At 35.8% G+C, this 23,416-nt stretch overlaps 1 protein-coding gene across 9 annotated transcripts in view; it reads right to left on the bottom strand.

Annotated features, from left to right (window-relative positions):
- EML1 (EMAP like 1) overlaps positions 1 to 23,416 on the bottom strand; it is a 116,773-nt gene that overhangs the window by 25,761 nt on the left and 67,596 nt on the right. For 4 of the 9 annotated variants that reach the window (XM_085225616.1, XM_085225615.1, XM_085225619.1 and 1 more), the window contains exons 3-8: positions 21,653 to 21,715; positions 18,503 to 18,635; positions 10,035 to 10,169; positions 6,580 to 6,608; positions 5,171 to 5,197; positions 1,922 to 2,051 (exon numbers count right to left, since the gene is read on the bottom strand). In XM_085225616.1, the coding sequence (XP_085081742.1) occupies positions 1,922 to 2,051; positions 5,171 to 5,197; positions 6,580 to 6,608; positions 10,035 to 10,169; positions 18,503 to 18,635; positions 21,653 to 21,715 (517 nt within the window). The remainder of the gene's footprint in view (positions 1 to 1,921; positions 2,052 to 5,170; positions 5,198 to 6,579; positions 6,609 to 10,034; positions 10,170 to 18,502; positions 18,636 to 21,652; positions 21,716 to 23,416) is intronic. The other 5 variants (XM_085225617.1, XM_085225613.1, XM_085225618.1 and 2 more) reach the window with 3 other exon arrangements.

Genomic DNA, 23,416 nt, shown 5'->3' with positions numbered 1-23,416 from the left:
TGGTTGGTTGTGGGGTGGTTGTTTTTTTTTTCCCCCCCCCCCTTTTTCCTTTCTCCTCCAATTATCTTAAAATGTGAGCAGGAGTGTATCTTTTCTCCATTACGGTCTCTAAATCAAGCATTATTTTATTCACTAATCTACTCTTCTTTGAGTCCTGTAGACTCCTAGTCATTGATGTAACTTTGAAGCATGGATGGCATTATTGGGCTTAACTGTAAAGAAAAAATCTGGAAATAACAGCACAATATTTTTGGGAAAATATGCTTTCTCCTCAGTAACCACTTCGGGTTAGTTGGAGCACTTCACACCCTTTCTATTTCTAAATTCATACCTTTTCTATTAACACTAAACATTAACATGGGATTATGCTGGATATACAGATACACAGCTGAGAGGACATATGAATATTCAAACAACAACAACAACATTTCCATCCAGGAAATAGTCATTTAGGTAAGCTCAGGTGAGAAATTAATGAGACTGTAATCATTACTAATTATCATTTGTTGCAAGTCTGTAATATTAGCATCAGTTTCCCTGAACACAGTGCTAATGGCAATCTACTTTGATTTTGGTTTTTGTGGGATTTGTTTGCTTCAGAAAGTATCTTATCACTCCCCATGTCATTCTTTTGCCCCTTCCTTAAGGGGAAGACTGTGCAAACCTGAGAAGACATCATTTGGTTGTTCTGTGATATATGTACAATGATTCAATGGCAGAATGCTGCAAGCAGTATTTATTGCTCTATTATCAACTATTTTATTACTCTTTGGTGCCCAGATATTTTTGGTTTTTAATTGACCCTCAGTTATTTCTGTATGCATTATCTATGCAGTTCCAGCAGAGTTGGGTAGGACCCACAAAAGCTAAGCTGCAAAAGGAATAGCGAGAATGGTTACTAAATCTGTCATTAATCTCCAGCGAATACAATGGGACTCTTGGAAATTCTGTGTGCAGTCTGAAACCACATGGAGTTCTATTTATACAACTTAGAAAAAGAATATTTGCAGCTTTTCTTCTTTTTTATGAAGACAAAGCAACATCCTATTTGCACTGCTCAGGACCAAAAAAAGTCTTTTCTTAAAATAAAGGTCCTTACGAAGGCTTAATCTCTCTAAAGGTAGTGGATATTACAAACAGATGTTTGTGATTATATTTTACCATAAATCACCTTTTTTTTTTAATACACAAATGAAATGTCATTTCGTTTTTCAAAGGGTAGACAATTCTTATTACTAATAAAACTGAAAGGTGACAATTTCCTTATGTGATGAAACACTAGATTTTTTTTCCAAGTCAGAATTCTGTAACTGTATCCACTTAGAGATATCAGTGGAAAATTCTAGTCATTTGACATTTGCACTGCTTAAGCACAGCTGAAATCTAAACGCAAGTATTATTTTATCTGATATCTTGTGGACTTTATTGCTGGCTCCTATCAATTGCAATACGCTGTTCAGTTCTAGCCTTATTCAAATACTGAAGCTGTCCTTATAAGAAGTTGCTGTAACAAACGGTGCACTTTTTAAAAAAGACAGTTCAAAATGATAAATTATTGCTGAGAGTCAGCAAAAATATACCTTAGATTGTTTTATGCATACCATAATTAATAATCACAGTTCACTACAGTCGTACAGTATGCCTAGTTTAATCTTCAGCTAATTAGCATGCTTCAAACTCAACCTTCAGGCAATGTTTAAGCAAAGTCTTCAGCTGCCACCCTGTAATTCACTGAGCACAGAACAGCAGGCCTTGAGAAATGAGCACCTATTTGAATGGAATGTCACCTTGCACTTCACTAATGAAGCATACCTCATTAAAGATGATCTTACATTTGCTATACTTCAGCTCTAAAATTTATTTAAAACACATCATAAAGAAATCATTGTCTTTAAGTAGTTCGCCAACACAGAAAGGATACACCCATTCCAGTTTAAGCCTCTTGGCTGGTAGTTCTACTTTTGCTTCCAAATTGTAAGATTCCACTTGTTCTTTGGGCATGTACATGGTAACAGGACGTCCACGAAGAAACATTTTTACATATCCTTCCTCTACAAAAGGTCAGAAATGTTTAGAGTTACACCAAAAAAAAAAAAAATCAATGGAGAATTCCAGTGCTCCTCAATCCCTTCCCACTTAATACTTTGGTGTGTTACAATTACAGAATGACATGCAATCACAAACATATAAAATAAGCAGCTTTCTTTTCCCCTAAATCACGTTCACTATACAGGATTTTTTTATTTTTTATTTTAAGTAAAGTCCCTTTTTCCTCTAAATATTTTGAAAAGAATTAGAATTAAACAATGTCATGAAGAACTAAAAAAAGTCTAAGGACTGCAATTAAAACGTTTTGTAAAAAGAAAATTACATATTATATTTTTTAAATGTTTGAAAGGGGAAAACATCAAAGATTACAATTAACACAGAAATGCCACTTAAAATTAATTTTATTTTTTAATCAATATTTACAATGGAGCATCAGCATCTAAAGTATTTTCCAACACTCAGTCGCATTCTTTGCATATCAGTGTAAAGACATGCTTTACACTTGATACAGTGTTAGAGATACATTTGAAATAAGGAACATGAACAGTTAGTAAGAGAAATCATGCTGATGTACATGCAAAAAAAGATGTGTTTTAAGAATCACTAAACATTGAGAAGGAGTGACAACATTGACAGCACATTATAGAAAGGAAAATGACAGAGGAGAGAAGCTACAAAAACTGAATTGGCTGACAAGTAAACATTTCTAAAAGAAAATACTAAAAATAATTTGTTGAATTCAGAAGAAATATTTTTGGGGAGGAGAAGGAGGAATTAATAACAGATCTGGAAGTACTGACTTGGGGACTTCATGGGGCTTATAAAACTAGGAGATCTGGCAAATGCCATGAAGGTCTGACTAGGACTTTTGGGAACTGGCAAGGCCAAAGTGGGTGTCCTGTGAACTTCTGGTGAAGTTTGTCCACATTCAGAACGTGCTGGCTCTTGCTGCTCCATCGGCAGATCAAGGAATTCAGCCTTGTTCTCATGCGAATCAAGCAGTTTTGGAGTCAGTGACATCTGTAGAGTTACTAGACAGAATAATCGTGGGCACAGAGGAAGTGGAAGGGCAAAAGTAACAAAATCATGTAAATAGAAAAAAAATTAACACTTTAGGAGTCTTAAAATTACACTATGAATTCTAAGTATCATTACAAGTATACTATGTTTTAGTTTGAAAATTAAGGCTTTATTTTCATTGGAAATGCATACATCAGAAATTTCAATTAAATGAATAAAAATTATAGGTTGAACAAAGAAATATTATAGCTATGTTATATTACCCACATACATGTGTATTTTGCCTTTAGACTGATTCATTTGGGAGAGATCACAGTGAAGTTACAGCTAGGGCTCTCTAAAATCCCCTAACGTAAAGAGTTCACAGATATAATGAAAACAATGAAATATAATGAGAACAACAAAACAATATTAACACAAACAAACAAAACACCAAAACAAGAGAATAATAGAAGTGACAGATGGCTGGAGTTCAAGAAGCCTGTTAAGAAGTGCCAGAATACTGGAATTGATATTAAAAATCTACTCTGATAGATCTGTATGGGAAAATAAAGAGGGTAGAGCATTAAATAGCAGAGCATTACAGCACTATTTGTATGCGCATGCAGCATCTATTTAATGAGCTTCGAACACAAGCCAATGCTACTGATACTAGTGCACTGGAATTTAATAGATTTTCAGCAGTGACAAGTCTGGATTGTGCTTATCAAAGGCTGCGAATGGATGAAAGTTTAATTCACCGAGCTGATTTTCTCACTTAAAACATCATGGGACTCACAAAACTTGCATTTAAGCATCTACAGTGGAACTGTCCACATTTGACCTAGCCACTCAAAACTCCTTTTTAGAGTAAATAGAAAGAAGCAGAGATTAATCACACTTCAAAGCATGTGTCCAAGGCCAAAGTATATATATTATGTGTCTCTAGTATGCCTCTCTCTCTCTAACTGTGAACAGGAATTTAGGATGACTAGGCAAGGCACAGTACTATATATTTATTTAGAACTTCTGGTAATATTAATTTTACAGGTACTGATTTTTGTTAGTAATACAAGTATATTATCTACTTAGTCCCCTATCCTTCTATTTTTCTTAACTAAATCTTTAAGACAGCACAGTTTTGTACGCAAAGATAGTTGTAAAGACAGACAATAAAACTACAAAGACAGATCAGTGGTGAAACTTCTAAACAAATGTATCTTTTACATCTGCAATATTGTAAATTTAAAACTGTTGTTGAAATTAACTACAAAAGTTAATAGCTACTGAATTGAAATTAGAAGACGTGAATGCTAGTACGATCAGCAAAGATGATCACTACTGATTGCATAAAACTGTACGACTACACAGAAGTAGAAACCCGTTTGCCTTGAGAATAAACATTTTTAAAATGCAATTTCACATTTGTTGCAAAGGTGAAAGATGCTGATTAGTGGAAAAACTGTTAGGAACAAGCTATCTCTAAAAGCAAGACAAATCTGTGATTCTATCACAGACATAAACATGCATCAAAAATGTGCATATTTACACTGCAATTTAGCTGCAACTTTAGAAAACACTATGGCATGTTTACCAAATATAACTCTGCATTATAACATTGAGCAAAAAGCACTGAGAAATTAGTTGAAGGCCTAAGTCTGCTTACTTAGCATTCAGAAAAATCTAACTAAATTCTACTCAATATGAAAAAGCAAAGGGAAAAACCAAGGCTTCTATCATTGTGTTAGACTACCAGCAAAACAGCCAGAGGGGCAAATCTATATGAATTTCAGCAAAAGTGCAGAACACCATTTCAAACACAGTGAACATCCACGTGTTGCCATATAGCTCTCTCAACATATTTTTTTCTATTTCAAATTCTCCTGAAAAATCTGCGACTCAATTATAACCCATGACTATTTTTTACAGTGCACGTGCAGGTTATAATTCAGTAGATTGTATAATAGATGGAATAATATTTTTGTTCTAGTCAAAAGAACCAGAAAAGTTTTAACGCTGCAAAATGCATGCAAGTAACAAAACTGCAGTTTATACGTAAAGCTTTTATCACGCTGGCACCATTTTGCTTCGAGAGCTATGAGGTTTTGGAAGTGAAGCCTACCTTTGCAGTGTGTCACACGGCGCTTCCCTTGTGGTTACAGAGACAGAGACAGAAGGGCTAGATAAAGATGTGTTCCAGTATAACAGCCTCACTACACACCTGCTCTACAGGCTGTCCAGGGGCACTCTGCTGGAAGCTACCTCGCTTCCTGACAAAACCTGAGCCGTATGCTGGTCAGCAGGAGGGGTCATTACAGACAAAACTCCTTTCTTTCACCTAGAAGCACTGTTCAGTCCCTTTATCTCTCAAAAGTACTTAAGCTTTACTATGCAACTACATGCTAACAGTAACTAAAATATCGAGTATAACTTTCTTAGAAATAATAATTTCAGTAAGAATTTTGCCCAGGTAAGGAGGATAGAAGCAGTGTAACATGTTTAGTTACCAACATTTATCTAGGGAAGTGCTACAACAAAAACTATTCCAAACACCTTTTCTTCTCTTGCACCACGTAAGCAATGTTATGCAAGAACTGCAAACTCTGTGTGAATCCTTAAGACTTCTTTTTCTAAAACAATGTACTCAGGAAAGGAACGTAGATAGCGATTGTATTGTCACAATGTATTTAAATACTCAATTCTATATATTCCTAAATCCAAAACCAGTTAACATACTAAATCTTGAAGAATGGCATAAGAGCTTTGTTGGATGCTGATCAATCCATTGGTAAACCAGGATTTTCTTGTTCAGCTTAATGTAAGCTTACTGTTACACAACTATAAGCAACAAGAATATGAAAATAAAATGATAAATGAGCCATTTTCTCCCTTCCTTATTCAATTGTAATGAAGGATTTATTTTAAATCTGTGTTTTTCCAGGACAAAAATTACTTAGATATAGTATTCAGTTTCTTATCTTCATCAAGGACAAGGACTTGCATTAATATGTCATATTTTGCTTTTGAAATCTTGTAATAAATACACAAGGAAAAAAATATGACTTAAATTCAAGCTAGATCTCCAAAACCATAGCTTTAATACACCTTCTTCATTTGTAATCTGACAAATTGTATTACAAGGCATTGGGATAGATATGGAATTCTTTAAAGGAGCAATCAAGTATAGCTAATATCTAAATTAATACACCATAACTGGAAGGTAGTAATACTTCAAATAACAAAACTTTAATATTGCCCCAAATTGAACACATATTTGAGGTAAGAAGACATTGCCTTTTTCTTCTTTGTCTTCTTACAAAGAATCCAAATTACAATAAACCTACAGTAAAGCCAATAAAAAGTAGAGCAAACTGCTCAAATTTTTTTTTTAAAACCATATCTATATACATTATCAGTATACCCGATAAGTATCATGCTTAGAATCCCAACACCAGTTCCTGAATATTCGCAGATAAAATCTATTATGTTACCACAATTTTTAAATGTTTAAAAATGCTAAAAAGTTCCTACCTGCACTGAACATTGGCTCCTTGGGTTTGCTGTGAAAATAATGAAGAAATCTCTATTTTAAAAAGCTGTTGATGCAATATAAAATTCAATATATTTCTACAGAAGTAATGATAGAATTCACTTATTTACAGTGTAAATCTCAAAGCAGACAAAATTATAAACAGTGTTCATGATGGTTCCTTAATGACAAATATTAACACTGTGTTTGTTTTTAAACATTCAGTTCTTTTTGTATTCTTACAAATGCAGATTTTCTACTACTACCAGATCCTCCCCTCCTGCAGCATTAGTTGTAGGAGAACACGGAAACTGGCCTAGAGCATTTGCCTCAAGTTTTGGGTTGCAGCCAATTAAATTTGTTATCCTAAAAAGACCTATAGATATAATTAAAACTTAGGAATATATTCTTAAATACAATGTCTCTTTGTACACATGGAGAGAGCTACTACATATGTAGGTATTTGCTTCGTGGCTTTGCCCTCTCTGAACTTAAGGATAAAATAAAATTTGAATGGTGCTTTCCCAAAGACTTTACACAGAAGATGGAACTGCCCAATTGGTTCCTGATGAACTGCAGTATACAGTGAAACCCAGGAAACACACATCCATCATTTTTAAAGCACCTTCTTTCCCAGTGAAGCACACAGAAGACAAGTTAAATCAGCTTGCCTTTTTGTCTTGAGAAAACTATCTGGGAAAAAGTGAGGGAAAAATACAGAAATACATGTGGATAAGGAAGAGGCAGAAAAGATGAACTGCTCTCCGGATAGTACTACCCTGCTACCTGATCAGAAAGAAGGAATCTCAAGAAATAACAGTTGTTTTGTTTTCTTTACCCTTCATCACTATGTAATTAACCTTGAGGGAGCTGTTTCTAATGAAACAGAAGGGTCATTAAGCTGCATTTAGCAGTTATCTTTTTCCCAGGTGTATATTCTTCATACTCTAAATTTCTGAAACATCAGGTTACACTACAGCATAGTTCCTAGTGATCCCAAAAGAGTTGAAAACTCTGCAACTTCAGTGGAGAGAAGTGGAGAGATGCATGAAAAGGACGAAGTATCCACAGAGCTTTGAAATGCAATATCCACACCAGATCCAAAACTGCAGTTTGAAGATAAAGAGAAACTAAACTGCTTGCATACTTGCAGAGAATTTTTTTCTAAGCATGAAAGATTCCCCTCTCTCTACAAATGAAACTGAAGCCACAACAAACCATTTGAGTATCTTTCCTCTTCCTTTGATTCGACTCTGCTGTATTAGAATATATTTATCTAATAATCAAACCAACCAACAAATGAATTCTTTGGGTCCCACCTGGTACAGCAGCTTCTAATAATACCAGCCTGGATATTAATCATGCACCAATCTGGCCCACAAAGCCAATCTAAGTAAGTACCATGATGTGTTACCATTTTTAACACCAACATTAAATTAAATTCTTATGAGTGAAGATATTTATAGTAAATAAGATCTTCATGGGATGCAGCATTAGTCAGAAATGCTAGAGACAAGACCTCCCAGTTCTGAATTGTCCATGCTGACTTACACAAGTTAACACGAAGGGCTGATTCATTACAGTAATAAAGCAAACCACGTGTACTTTCTAATTATAAAAAATCCTAACCAGACACAGAGCTTTGACTGCTCCTTTTCTTTTTTCATGATCTTGAATCATTCCTTACTTACCTAAATCTTAACAAGGACTTACCTCTTGCTCAGAATGATAGGAAACTGGGAAACCTCAGGCTACAGTCCTCACTTCCTCATCCTTTATTATTAAAGCATCTTAAAATATCTTTCTAAAGCAATATGATGTTGCATAACGGCTACAACTGTACGTAAAAGTATGTTGAAAAATAGTAATTTTAAAATTGCCTTTTTAGATTTCTGACATGCATTCTGCTTTAAGCCTCATTAAGAGACCAGAAATAACATGAGAAATGAAAAGGCTGTGAGTAGTTCAGTAATGCTCTCCTTCATTCTTACACACACATAGTTAGCTTTAGGAGGACAGCTTTAGCTCCTGGCATACAGAATCACACTCACTTTTCTTCTAGTCCCATGACTCTTGCTCTATGTTCTGCACAATTGCCTGCCTTCAGCAGCAGTTATGAGGAAGACTTTACCCAGACTCTTCCACAGGATAAAGACACTCTTCAACGAGGTAAGAGCTGTGGCTCTGAACATCCGCAGGCTGCATGTGATATAGGAAATCAGGGCTTTTATCTCCTGGGAAAACTCTCTAACCACACAATTATTGCTCTAACAGCAACATCAGCCACGCTAGCTCCACCTAATGCTATCTAACATGGGCTCACAATTAGTTCCTTAGGAAATTTCATTTAAATAATGCATTCCATACATTATTTACATATTGCATCACTTGTTTATTGGACTACTACGTAGCTGCTAGAAGTTGTATCTTTTCTTCTTTGAAATAATAAAAAATTTAATTAATATTCTCATCATCTCATGGTTTCTTTAGTAGCTTTAATATAAAACTAATTTCAGATAAATTGCACCTTATGCAGGTATCAAGTAGAGAGGGAGGGATAGCTTCAAAACAAAACTAGTAGTAATTTAATCACCCGCATTTAGGTTGCTGCCTATTAGTTCACAACAGCCTCAGTCAATCTCCACATTCAGGGAAGATGCCAAAGAGATTTAAATAAGAAGTTTTAGAATCCTGTAATATCCCAAGTTGGAAGGAGTTATAAGGATCATTGAGTTCAACAAGAAGTTTTGTGCCCTACCATTGTCTCATCAGCAATCCAATGACTCTCATAAAGGCACTCATGCACAGACAGAACAGGTGAATTACATTATTCTGTAATCTTCATCAACCCTGTGTTTCTCTTGCCACATCATCCGAAAATCTCAAAACTATCATCAACACCTCTTTGTACATAGGGAACTGTAGCAGGACAGAGATTAGGTGTAATGGCTATGGCCAATGGCCAGAATCTGTCTAGGAAATACGGGAAAGAATCAATTGGTCAAAACACTGATTTCATCACAAACAGTAAGTCACCTGTATCTTCAAGACATCCTATTCTGAAACTCTTGGAAAAGACATTTTCCTTTTGTTACTGTCAATACAGAGAAGCACTATCAAAGTGCACAGAGATACAAATCACTTTATTCTGCTTCTTTGGATAGTGCCTACACATAAGTCTATTTCTCCATTTCTCATACATCTGACTTAAACTGAGACAGTTATTACTCAGAGATCTGCTAGGTATCATTCCACATGTGTGAGATGGAGAGCAATCATCTAAATTTGAAAAGAAAAGATTCGAAGTGTTCTAAAATATGTATTTTTGACCAACTGGTGGAGGTTTTTGTTGTTGTTTTTTTTAAACACAAACTGAATTTGCTGAATTGAAGAAACAAATTTCACGGTTAAGGCAGAAAGCAAAAAAAAACCAAGAAGGCCATTCAAGAAACACTACCTTTCACTGTTCTTTTTACCACTGGATGAGCTGCTGGTGGATCCAGTGCGGTTGCGACTCCCTTTGGAATCTCCATAGCTTTCCCTCCGGCCTCCTGGGGACACACGCTCAGCAGAGCTGGTTCTCTTCACAGTACTAATAAAAAAAGGGAGTAAGCTTAACAGCAGAACTAGTAGAAGTACACACCTAATGACAAACATTTCTGAGAAACGTATCAAGTAGAAAGCTGGCCATAAAAATAACATTATTTTCATCAGAAAACAATTTGTTAAAGATCTTACGTAACCATTTTGCTGAGTACCTGATGCAAAAGAGATTAACATACTTTTTTTGGCCCAATTATAAAAAAGGGCCACACTAACATCAGACATCCGTAACACCTACTTGCCATATCCCAAATCTTTGAATACCATCCCACACTTTAGAATTCTCTCAAAAAGAAAGGAGGAACTCAAAGAAAACACCAGTAGACTACAGAAAACATCAAAAATAGGTCAAAATTTGAGCACTAGCAAGCTAACCAGTATCTTCATTCAAAATCAATTACACTGTGGTTCAAAGTTAGTTTTAACATACTCCCAAGAAAAACTTTGAAAAATGTAAGTTAGCTCTCCATTTGTCAAAAATATGTTTCTATACTACATGTACAAATAGATTAAATTCCCTGCCCCTGATAAGGGGTTTCTCAGAGGCTTAAGCTTCTACCACTTTTCAACTACCTCCTTGGCAAAGATGGCTGTAAGGAAGCTCCTGCATGACTTTCAGACAGACAGCTCTCACTGACAGAACCACAAGGCACAACAGGAGCAGTATAACAGAGCATATAACATAGGTGACAAACTACTATAGTTTTCCATTAGCTCAAACCACTTTTCTCTTAAAGCAATGCTTCCTAGGGGCAAAGGGAGTAGGTGACAAGTGAGCTGGGCTAGATCCCTTGCTTTACTCCTTTCCCTGGGATGCAGAGAAGGGCTGGCAGCAGTGCCTGGGATGAGGCAGGAATCATTTCCACAGCACCAGCTGGACAGGATTTGGTGCTGGCACCTCCTTTCTCCCAACTCAGCCCTCTGTTTGCTTTATCCTCTCCAAAGAAAAGAACAGCGATATCTATGCACCTTTCCTCACATCCTACGTATGTTCTGTCCCTCCATATAAACATTTTGGCTTTTTCTGCTCCTGCCCTCCATGTCCCAGTCTCATTCCAGTCAGTCCCTTTGCCAACCCCAGTCCTGTTACCTTTTACACTCCAGGGTGCTCTGCTTACCATGAGGCTCAGTTCAGGCATCACCATGGATTATTCCAGGCCTCCTCATCACTTCTAAAAACCATCCCTATCACATTACCTCAGTCAGCTTCTCACACTGCCCCACTTCACGCATAGAGTAAAAAAAATAGAAGCATCAATTCTTCATAAGTAAAGGAAGCAAAGCAGACTTTTCTGTGTGGTCAAAACACAAAACTGTACAATACAATGGATAGATCTGAGCTCAAGTCACTGCAAAGATGACATTTTTCTGAGAGGAAGCTCCATGCATTCAGGGCAGAGCAGATACATCGTGTGATGCATCTCAGGTGGCTTGACAAAAACCTTTCTGGAATACGCAGTGGTAGTGCAGATATTCAATGCCATATTTTTGGATTAAAAATGAGCACCATTCAAAGGATTAAGCTGAAACAAAAATGTTTCTGTGGAGAGAGTGATGTAAGAGAACAAGCAGAATGCTAAGTTGCACACAGGGACAGACTGAAATAATGCATGGGAGAAGCAAAAGGCAATGAAAATTCAATTCTGTTGTCATTTATGGCATCACTGTTTCCTAAGCTAGCCAAACACTCCCCAAGTCTTCTCAATGCCAAATACATGGGAAAGAAAAAAAACAAAAACATTCCTTCCATATATTTAATAATATACTACAAACATTTAGCAGTTCTGTCTTATTAACGCCATTCCATATATATTACTCTAGGCTAACGTAAAGCAGCCATAGTACTGAAAAGTTTTACTCCACATGAAGTATCTTTGTCAGCATGTGCCCTTTCACTAGATTTTACTACCACAAAACGTTAGCTCTTTGTGATTCTGTAGTATCAAACTCTTATTTTGACATCTTCTCTTTAAACAGAAAAAGGCGACAGTATCAGCCAACGCTGAAATTAAATGAAGGAAATCACCAAATTATGCTAACGTTAGAAAAACTGTAGCAGTTGTGGAAGCAATTTTCAACTAATTTAATATTGCTTGGGGTTTTATTTTTACAGTTATCAACATTCAAAAGATGAATGGATGGATAAAAAAAAATGAACAGGGCAAAAGCTTAGAACTGCAATATCTTTTTACTGATGAAGCCTCATATCAGTATAAAAACTTCTTTTACCACAATAGAAGTACAAAACTCTTTTAAGTTACTTTAGGTCCACTAGTGCTTGAACTAACTAGCCAAACTACCTTCTGACAAATTTTAAACTTCCACCAACAGCAAAAGCCCTGTGAGATATATTAGCAAATGATCAGAAAAAGAGGATCACAGCAAGATATTTTAATTCCATTGCATTAACTCAATTTTGGCATATACACATTTTGGTTTCTCCAGTGTTTAATATCAATATGGCTACAGCAGATATATGGACACCTGAGGAAGAATTTAAAATGATAGGAAAAATATTCATTTAACTTACAAGACTGTAAGAACATGGCTGGATTCCAGAATTTGGCTTCCACGTTAGTGATATGAAAGGAGAACATTTCCAATTTTTTAATTAAAAGGTAATATTTGTTAACACCATTTTTAAGCTTAAGATAGGAATGTGAGTTAACGAAATATAGTAGAAGTGATGTTAGCATTAGAGAATGGAGATAACATCAGAAATCATCACTGGATAAGTACAGTAATGCATTTATCAGCAATAATAAGTTTTAAATGTACTTATGAAAGTGTTAAAAATTGGAATAATAATTACAGTTAAGTTCTACAATGTTAATGCTCCCACTAAAACAGCCACTTTCTATGTGTTGAATCAGAATAGGAAGGAAAAGCAATTGAGCTTCAACGCTACAAAGCTATTAAGAATCCCTCACCTTAGAGCAGGCTTTTTCAGTTTGCATGCATTGAGAAGATTCACAGACCTGCTTAATCCACATTGAGAGGTGCGTAAACAAAGCAGAATAAAAAGTGAATGCAACAATAAAACATGGAAAAGACATTTAAAACAAGCTTCCATTAAAAGACATCATTGCATGCATTTAAGATATGAGGTCACGTGCAAGAATAAACAACAGCGAATTATTGGCTCCGGTGTCTGATCATTTCAAACCATACATTTAAGTACACCAATGTATCTTTGAATGACAAAATCTTAACAATGCTCCAAATACACTGAATGTTTCTAAAGCTATTGAGAAAAACACAGAAAAAGAAAATCAAACAGGCTAAGGGAAACAGACAGATGATCCAGCTAGGAGACAGAAGACTATTAAGAAAGCAACAATAAACACAAGAAAATAAATCTTCATACATATATACACACATCACTGCATAGCATGTATGTTTTACATGCTTGCATCATTGAATTGCGGTGAGCAAATATGAATAAAAATATATATATAATCAAATTTCTGGGGGGAAAACACATGAAAGCTCTTACAATAAAATACATTAAAAGAGTGTACAGTAGTGAAACTAATAATACTAATATTTTGAAACTTGTCTAGCACTCCTTCTGACTCTTTAAATCAATTAGAATGAATTTGAGAATAATATATGACTTTAATTTCATTCTGCCTTTGAGCAAAGCACACTATTAACTTTAATTGTTAGAGATACAGCAAACTAGTGTAATGGCTTTGCCACTTGAAGTTCAGTGGATTGGTTTTTTATATTTATATTCTTTTTATTTAAAAACAGTTTTTTTGAGAGTCAAGCATTAATAGGAGACTAAACTGAAGGTTTGACACAGAGTTTGCGTGCGCCAGTTGCAAATCATTGTTGCCCTCAGAACAGAATGTAGAACATTAATTCCAGGAGACCGAACAATTTCCTAGGGGCCATGTGTTTAGAGTTTAGAAGAACAGGAATTCATCTTATTAAAGTATTTTATTCTCCCTACAAACAAAGCTTTTTATGTTTTCTTTGTTCCAACTTCTTCCTTTTGATCTCGGTTGTCAGAGTTTTGCAGCATTGTAGTACTTTACAATCTGCTCAAGAACAAAGAATGACTGATTGGCTCTTTCTAAAAGAGAAAGTATATGCTGGCCTACAGTCTGCAGCAGCATCCCTACTGGGAAAGGTACCGACTGCATTCTCCTCCCTTATATTTTCTTTTCCCCTTCAACTATTGGAAACAAAGCTATTCTAGATGAGTCACAAAAACCTAGACTTTAATAGGGAACTCCAAACATTACTACTGTGTGCTGGACACATTCCAAAGGCAAATTTAGTGTTAAGCAATGAACTTCAAGCCACACTGCTTCTGAAAGAAAGAGTGCTGGGGGGAAGGGAAAGTTCTGTTCATGATAGAAAAAGCTCATCTTATGCTGAACAAAACCTTCAAATAATTCCTCTATGTGTAAAGTTCAGAATAAAGATCAGTACACAAAAACACCCTAGTAATCAGAATAGCTTAATTCCTGACTTGCACAGCTTAAAAGTAGTAAACACACTAAAAAAAAAAAATCAAAGTCCCTGAGAAAAGGGGACAAGGAAGACTTGCAAATACTTTACAAAGACAAGCAATTCTTGATTATCTGTTTCAGGTGATTACCCAGCCCATCTCTAACTCGCTTCAGTTTCACATCAGCCAGCTTGCACCTGGTAGCCGTGTAGCTGTGCAGCACATGCTGGCACTGGATAAGAACTTTTGGTTCTAATATCACCAGCATCATCATTTTCATTTTTATTTTAAGTCTTGCATTGCATTAGTTACGACCACATTTTTATCACCTGATTGACATGTATGTTGTAATTGTGCTTTTGCTCTATTCAGGTTATTTCAGTCCTTCCTTAGCTTAGATAGTCAAGTTTGACTATACGAGATCTAAATGCCAAAGGGGGGCTGGTGGCCTCAATTCTAAATTGAAGTCAGAGTCAGTTGAGGTTACTCAATGCCTTAACAAATCAGGTTCTAATTAACACGTTAGGCCATAACAACCTACTGATATCCAGAGATACACACTTTACATATGGAAAACCAATATGCATAAAGGTTAAATGATTTGCATAAGGTCATTCGGAAAACGTGGCAGAATTTGAATAAAAGTCTGCTAGTTCCACCCTTTCAGCCTCAATTTTTTTCATCATCTCCAGTGTTGTATTCCTGCCACAAGTAGTCATTTTCATTTCAAATATTCAAAGGGAAATCAGAAAAATGTAGTGAACTCTGAACTGCATCTCCTTGGTAATCAAGCAAGGAGGAGGAGCACTATGCCAATCTGTGGGTTCAAATGAATTAACCAACACATACAAATGAGGTTGTGTTTGTAGATGTGTCAATAAGCACATCTATTTCTAAGCAATAGAATGTATGGATGCACATTTGATCCCTTCAGAGATCATTTGTGTATGTTTATACAGACAGGCATTACATGCTGTTTTAACTAGCTATGATATAGTTTCTAACCAAATATTTCAATCCAGAATTTACTTCTTTTTAATCCCCTTTTCATAACAGTGTCGAGTGAAACATCTGGGAAAGACTCCATTAACCTTGATGTTTGCCTCTTTTGAAAATATGCTCACAAGAAAAAAAAGTTATTTTCCTGTTACAGTAATCCTAGCAGACGTTTGTAACTTACAGCAGCAAACTGAAGGTTTAAAATAAGACTCCAATAGAAAGGTGCTATTCCTTTCTATTATTACTAATTTTCTTTCAGTTTTCAAATTTTGAAACATTTTTTTTCTTTCTGCACCTATACTGCATATATATACAAATATATATACACAATATATATATATTCAAGCTGAAAATAAGCTTTAAAAACATCACCCCATATTTATTGTTAAAACACAATTGTTTATCAGAAACCAGAATTTAAGAAGTTCTTAGAAGTTATTTAAAACTACACACCATTTATGAACTGTTCAATGCTCGTTAAAGCTTCTTATCACAGACAACTTCTACCTCCTGAGAACAGGAAGCTATTTGACTTTGCTGCTACATTCCCCATGTTGCACCCTCCCATTCTCACTGGGATTTGGAACTGGATGATCTTTTAGGTCCCTTCCAACCTAAGCCATTCTACAATTCTACTTTTATGCATACTCACAGCTCTCAAATGTAAAATGGTCCATTATAAACGCAAAGGATGAATGAATTCATATTAATGAGCTCATCTACTTGACTATTGGCAAGTCAGCTACTTAGAGTAGTGAAGATATCACCTTTGAATATTGAATATTTTGTGCACGCTATATTGTGAAAACACGAAATCTCTTAATTTATTTAAAGTTCATTTTCAAAAACAACAGAGAATAATTTACTAAAAGCTCTCTACAGTAATTCATTGGTAAGGAGTTTAACACTCTACTCTTCCCCTCAAAGTATATATCCAGGCAAGACAAAAATGCCTTAATAAAAAATAAATGAATTAATTTTACATGCTCAATTGAATCAGTACAGCATACTAGAGTGTTAAAGGGAATAGGAATTCCACAGCACCTGCATTGATAACTTTTCTTAGGACTGAAATAATCCCACATTTCTTAAACGTAAGGAATCTGTAACAAGCTTCTGACTATAACAGCAAGACTGCCTATATGTATTTCTTTCCTAAAACTGGATATACATTTTCATATTGTATACTTAAAGCACCTTCAGCCTAGCTCCTTTAACAAAGGGAAAGGATAAAGCACAATAAAATCATGTTAAAATCCTTATCCCATGGAAGACTTCACTCACAGATGAGCCAAGGCTGTTATACAACACTCACTCCCTAAGGATTCTCCGTAAGGACTTTCCCACAAGCACTGAAGGTATCCAGACAGCGAGTGAGGTGAGAAGGCTGCAGGATGCCATTTATCTCAAAGATGTATGGAGCCATGACATTGCCCCACAGGCCACAAAATGATCTTCACCTGCATCTGACTCTGTGCTGAAGCACGAAGTCCATTGTTGAACTTCCTTTCTGCAAGTGCACAGAATCATGAGTCCCACCCTACGTACACAAGGGAAGCTGCCAATACTTGGGCTCACTTTTTTTTTTTAAAAACTAAATACCACTTAAAACTCTGCATTCAATTCACAAGAATAAATTTAGGAGAATTAAGAAAAAGTAATCTGTACGTTTCCTTAAAGGTCACGATACACAAAATAGTGCTCCTTCTAAAATACAAATCAATTTTCTCTTTAAAAGTCACATTCTTCCACCCACTTGCAAAAATTCTGATAACATATTTCTGATAATGGATACATTCATATTGTATTTACCTTCCTTCTCTTATCTATGGCAAACTTGCCAAAGCCTGCAGCTGCAGTAAGGCCCATTTCATAGGAGCCCAGTTCTATTTGTGTGACACTGAAACAAACAATGTTTTCTAATCTTAATTCTGCATAGAATAGCTTCTCGACAATAACAAAATTTGGAGTTTTCTGAAAACCAGTGGTCCTCTAATAAGTAACAGAGCAGAATATACTTAATTAACATCTCTCCTTAAGAAGATCTTTTACAAAAGAAGCTTCAAACCTCTCATCTCCACAACTTGCCTTCCTCAGACCTTACAGCATCGTCTCTACAAAAAGCTGAGGATGACACAACCAAAGAAATGTAAAAAAAAAAAACAAACAAAACCAACAACTCCATTATATATAATACTTGTGTATATTTTAACAGGCAAACAGCACAGCAGAGCAGCAGCACAAGATCTGTCACATTTAACTTGAACTTGGCTCCACCCAAGCAGTTGCATTTCTTATAACCTAGGTGTATAATCAGCATATGTGTAACCTACAAAATAATACACAACTGAAATTGAGACATCATTCTAATCATCTAACAGTAATAGTAAGGTATCTAAAGCTAGGTATTCTTATTTGCATAAATGTGCTAGATCTAATTTTCCTCCTCGAGATTCTTGTAACATTTCTAAGCTAACTTACAAAATCACCGAAGGTAATGACAACAGTTCCTCTACAGACTGTGTGCTTTCTTCTTACTATTAGCAAATCCTTGACTCACTTGTTGTTACAAAACAACATGACACAAATGCTTTATTCTGTGTTAGACTGCAGCAACAAGGAAGTAACAGAAACTGGTAGGTTAAGCATTGTGTGTTCTTTCAGTATTCAGAGTAATAACCTTAATTATGATTAATTAGACCTAATGAGTTTAAAATCTCCTATAACGAACTCCATCTCTTTTCATCCTGAAGTATTTAGACTATTGCTTTGAAAGCAACAAAAACCACGTGATGGATCTTCTTCAAGCTTCTAAATATTTCCTCAATTTAACAATTACAATGTTTCCAAGGGATGCATACCTTTTTGCTGCTGGTGATACAGTTTCTTTCCTGGTTCCTGATGGAGAAGGTAAAGAGCCACTTGGTTTCTTTGGTAGCACAGTTCCGTTATTAACAGTAGTCCTTAAAGGCAGTGTTTGTACCAGCGGCCTTGCTGCAAAACAAGCAGAGGATTAAATCATTGTTTACATATTCTTCCTTTCTTTTCTTTTTTTCTATTTGTAAATACCTGTAGCATACCTTCTTTTTTCCCCCCTACTATTACCAAAGTTATGTATGTGAATGTGGGTTTTTAAGATGATTTTTAAATGTTTTCTTATTCATAATCATATCAAACCATCTGCACGTGGCTTAAGAACACAATTCCATAGCCTGTGCCATCTGTAAAATCCTGTTCTAGCCAGTGAGCTTACAGGTAGGCACAAAGGCAGCGGCTGCCACCATAAGCAATCCTGCTATTGCCCATCCAGATGACATTCTGAAGAGTGCTAGAAATAAAGGTAAGCCACAATTCCAGAAACTCCTGTTCTTTATCATTCAACATTCTTACAAGTTTTCCACAAACAAATAATCTGTTAATAAATCCTTATTCTCCTACACACACCTGAGACTTCTTTTCAAGACAGTAGGCTCCTCTTATAAAGAGGAATTTTATCCATCAATCAGAAAAAGCTATTGAAATCATCAAAACAGTGGATTTCATCAGCTGACATTATCTAACTGCAGTCTGATTATGTTGGCTCAAAAAAAAAAAAAGTGTTACACATATGCAAACTCTAATTACCAGTAGAATAACTGAAAAGTTCCATTCCAGTGCATTAGAAATTAGTTGCAAAAACAAAAAGCGGTTAAAACTGCAAGCAGTGAGTACTTACTTGAAAACTTACATTACAAAGCAAACCTTGGAAACAGACACAAGCATGTCAGTGTTCTCTGCAGAGCAGGGAAGAAATCTAAAGCTCTATATATCACCTGAAATTTGACATCACTGCATATTACAAGCCATCTCTGTGAAGATGCCAAAAGTCGCTAGGTTCAGATTACCCAAGAGAAAGTAGAAGCCCATAAGTCACTTAAGAAACACAAGAGAAAAATCTGGCATCATCTCAAAGCCCAGGGAAAACAGCTGTGAAATACTCCAGAAAAAAAAAAATGCTCAGGATAAATAATCTAAAAACAAACAAAACAAAAAACCCTAACAATTGCATTCAGACATAGATTACGATATGCTTGCATCTTATTGTAGCACAGATTGTAAGCATGTATTGACTTGTTCATACAATTCTCATATACCGAAGAAAAAGAGTGAAAGCCTGTGACTTGAGGAGATTGCATCAGTAAATAAGATTTACTTTTGAATGCAAGTTTCAAGATGAGCTCTACTTGTTTGACATGTACTGAAGCAGTTAATTGCATACAATATATAGTAGCTGTTTGTTACACATTCACCATTTATTTATTATATACTTCCATAAGGAAACAGTGAAGAAATAAGGCTTGTTTGGCTTAGATGACTGAAGGAGGACATGAAAACAAGTTAACAAAGAAATAAAGAAAAACTCTAGGCTCCCTGAAGATAAGAGAAGCTGGGATTGATGAGTTTAAACAGTACCATTCTTACCAAGGTTAAAAAGAGCAAGAGCACTCTGATATTATGGGCAGCTTTAAGGAAAGGTGAAACAAGACTTGTATGAACTCATGGTGCCTTTTGGCCCTGTTTCCATGACCTATTTTAACATGCTAATGCTGTCTTTAGAACTGTATTCATTTTTCACTGTGCTAGAGTTAATTTTGTTCATAGCCACTTCTATAGCTCTATGTTTTGAATTTGTGACCAAAGCAGTGTTAACAGCACACTGATATTTAAGTTGCTGCAGAGCAGTGCTTACACTAAGCCAAGGACATTTCAGCTTCTCACACTGCCCTTCCCAGCCATGAGCTGAGGCTGCACCAGGAGCTGGAAGAGAACACAGCTAGGAGAGCTGACCCAGACAGGCCAAAGAAGTACTCCATATCATATGGCATCATGCTCAGTAATAAGAGCTGAAGGAGAGAAGGAGGAAGAGAAGGACATCCCAAACATCGACTTTTGTCTTCCCAAGCCATCATGATGAGCTCTGTTTTCCAAACAGATGAACATCTGCCTGCCAAGGGAAAGTAGTGAATCCGTTCCTTGTTTTGCTTTGTTGGCATATATAGCTTTGCTTCATCTACTGAACTGTCCTTATCTCAGTCCAGGAGCTTTCCAGCTTTCACTTTTCCAGTTCTCTCCCGTCCCACTGGGGAGGAGTAAGCAGCTGTGGGGAATTCTACTGCCTGCCAGGGTCAACCCACAACAAGTGGCACTACAAAACAGCTGAAATCTACCGAACCTCAGCTTCTCACAGCTAAGGAAACAGATATTATGATCCTGTTTACTTCTACAGTATTTCACTCTACTATGTTTCCTAGCCAATTGCTGAAATGTACTAATGTACTAAATGTACTAATGTACTAAACATGCATTAATGCATATTAACTAACTTACAAAACTGATTCTGTTGTTCATTATAGAATCAGATGGCTACAGTTCAGCAGTTGCACACTTGTTTCCTGACACAGTCTCTGTAGCTCACAGAACTTTCATGAAGATTTGAGATCACAAGTTAGATTATTAACTGAAATTAAACAAATGATTAAAATATTTTTTCTTTATTGTTATATAAAAATGCCTGCTAAAGGGAAATTGAAGTGAGTTCCAACTGGTATTGGTTTATTCTTTTGACCCCATGAAATTGAAACTAGCAGGAGCCAGCAACAACCCTTCTAACATTTGATAGTCAAAGGTTTTTGCTCCAAATCCAAACCAAACTGAGATTCCACATTTCTAGAACTGGAGATTTAAAGATTAAGCCCCATGAGTAAGTACCGTTGAAAGCAACAACACAAAATTCTTATGTAGCACATAGAAAAGCTACAAATGACTCACTTATTCCATTACTTATTCTGGAGCTATTTAGTTTTATTTACAAAGCTATTTCACACCAGTGGTAATTAACACAACAGTCAAACAACTACAAACACAATCATTAACTGTTAGAAGCAGTGGATGTCAGTAACTCAAACACACTCAGATTACTATGCTTTGTCAGTAACATTTATTTGGGAAGTTCTGTTGCTTCAAGGTCTTACCTGTAGTAGCAGCACTGACATGTTTACCAGTCTCAGCAGCAGCTTTTTTAATCATACTCTGATCTATGGATTAATAGGGCCATTAAGTTTACAAACAAACCAATAATTACAAAAGGAAAGAACAACAAATAAGAGCAGAACAAAGGCAGGAAGCATACTGAACTCCACAAAGTAGCTGAATTAAATAAGGAAGAAAAAAAGCCACATTGGTGAAGGAGCTTCACAAACAAAAGATAAGCAGCTCTGTATCTGTAACATATGCTGCTTTTAAGCTGCCTAGCTCAAGTCTAGAACAAGAAGGTACACAGAGACTGAAAACAAGCTCAAGCTTCTCTGCATTACTATTTGCTAGCCTTTCACTTGAAATCTTTTTGCTAATTTCACTTATGAAGTACTCAGAAAATTGAGTTCTGTCTCATGAACTTTATTTCAGACTTAAAACAGAACACTGGGGATCCAATTTTTGTTTCAAGGGTAAGAGCCTTCCCACAGTTCACACACACTTTAATCAACTGCCACAGAGGAAACAAAAGAAAGATCATATAGTATGTTTCAAACAACAGTGGATGAGACTTTGATGACACTTTGTGAGATCAATTTCCACTTTTTAAAACTGTAGATGTAGAATCAGTCATTAAATAATCAATAAAAAGAAAGTAGATCAAGTGCCACTCAGCCACAGTCCCAGTTTCACCATGCCCAAACAGGCTCCTCAAGAGGCCACTGAAATGTTTTTCTGAATTACAGTATTGAAACAGAACTTGGTCTTCTGGGCTGTCTTTTATGAAGTAGCTGTGCCTACTCCAGAAAAAATAGGCTATCATGGAAATGCATCATACTTGACATAACAGCTGGAAGAAACAATCAGGACACTTCATATTTGGTTTCATGTAATAAAATATGTTAAATAAGGCTGACCATACAATGATGGTACAACTGGTGCATAATAAAATTAAAGACATTGAGTGGATTTAGTTAGCAATTATCAGGATTCATTTCAGTAATTTGTATGATGGCTTTTATAGAGCCCTATTTACATTACCACATGTAAGGCTTGTTATAGTGTAATTTCACGTCCAGAGAAGTATTTACACCATAAACGTATTAAAAAAATAAGCCATAGAAGGGCACAAATATCAGCTTATAAAAGTTTCTTTTGAAGGTACATTAACTATGGCTTTGACTTTCTGCCATAAGTAAGAAAACATTTCCTGATTTAGAACTCGATTGTTCACAAAATCCATGAAAATCTGGCTCTGTATTTTACTAAGCAAAGTCAGCAGGCAAGAATTGATCTGGTTACAATTCAGAAATAGTAATTAAACTTTATTTCCTTCACATGCCAGATAAGATCTATTTTGAAAGCAACATAAAGCCACTTCATCTCTTGTACTACCACATTTTGTGGAACATTTTGTTCTAGTGGGAATTATCATCAGAAACATTCAACTGTTTTTTCCAATAAGACAAACAAATTCAAAATGAGGAGAATACAACACAAAGGGAAGAGAATGGGAGAACAAGATCACAGACATTTACTGTATATTCTATCCAACAAACAGCATCATCTACAATGAACTATTCTGGTTCTGGAATTCTGTATATTTCCTCTTCCCCATTTCCATTAAACAAACTCAAGATCTCAGTTCAGAAAACCAAGTAGTTTTTACATATTCTGTTAAATCAATGACTGAAAGTAAATATCCATCACAAATATATAGCAAAGGTCAAACAATTTCCAACCTCCCCCCCCCCAAAAAAAAA

Source organism: Meleagris gallopavo, chromosome 5, assembly GCF_905368555.1.
Source record: "Meleagris gallopavo chromosome 5, MGAL_WU_HG_1.1, whole genome shotgun sequence".
Classification (NCBI taxonomy): domain Eukaryota; kingdom Metazoa; phylum Chordata; class Aves; order Galliformes; family Phasianidae; genus Meleagris; species Meleagris gallopavo.
Note: the sequence above shows the minus strand (reverse complement) of the source record. Positions and strands in the feature narration are given on the sequence as shown.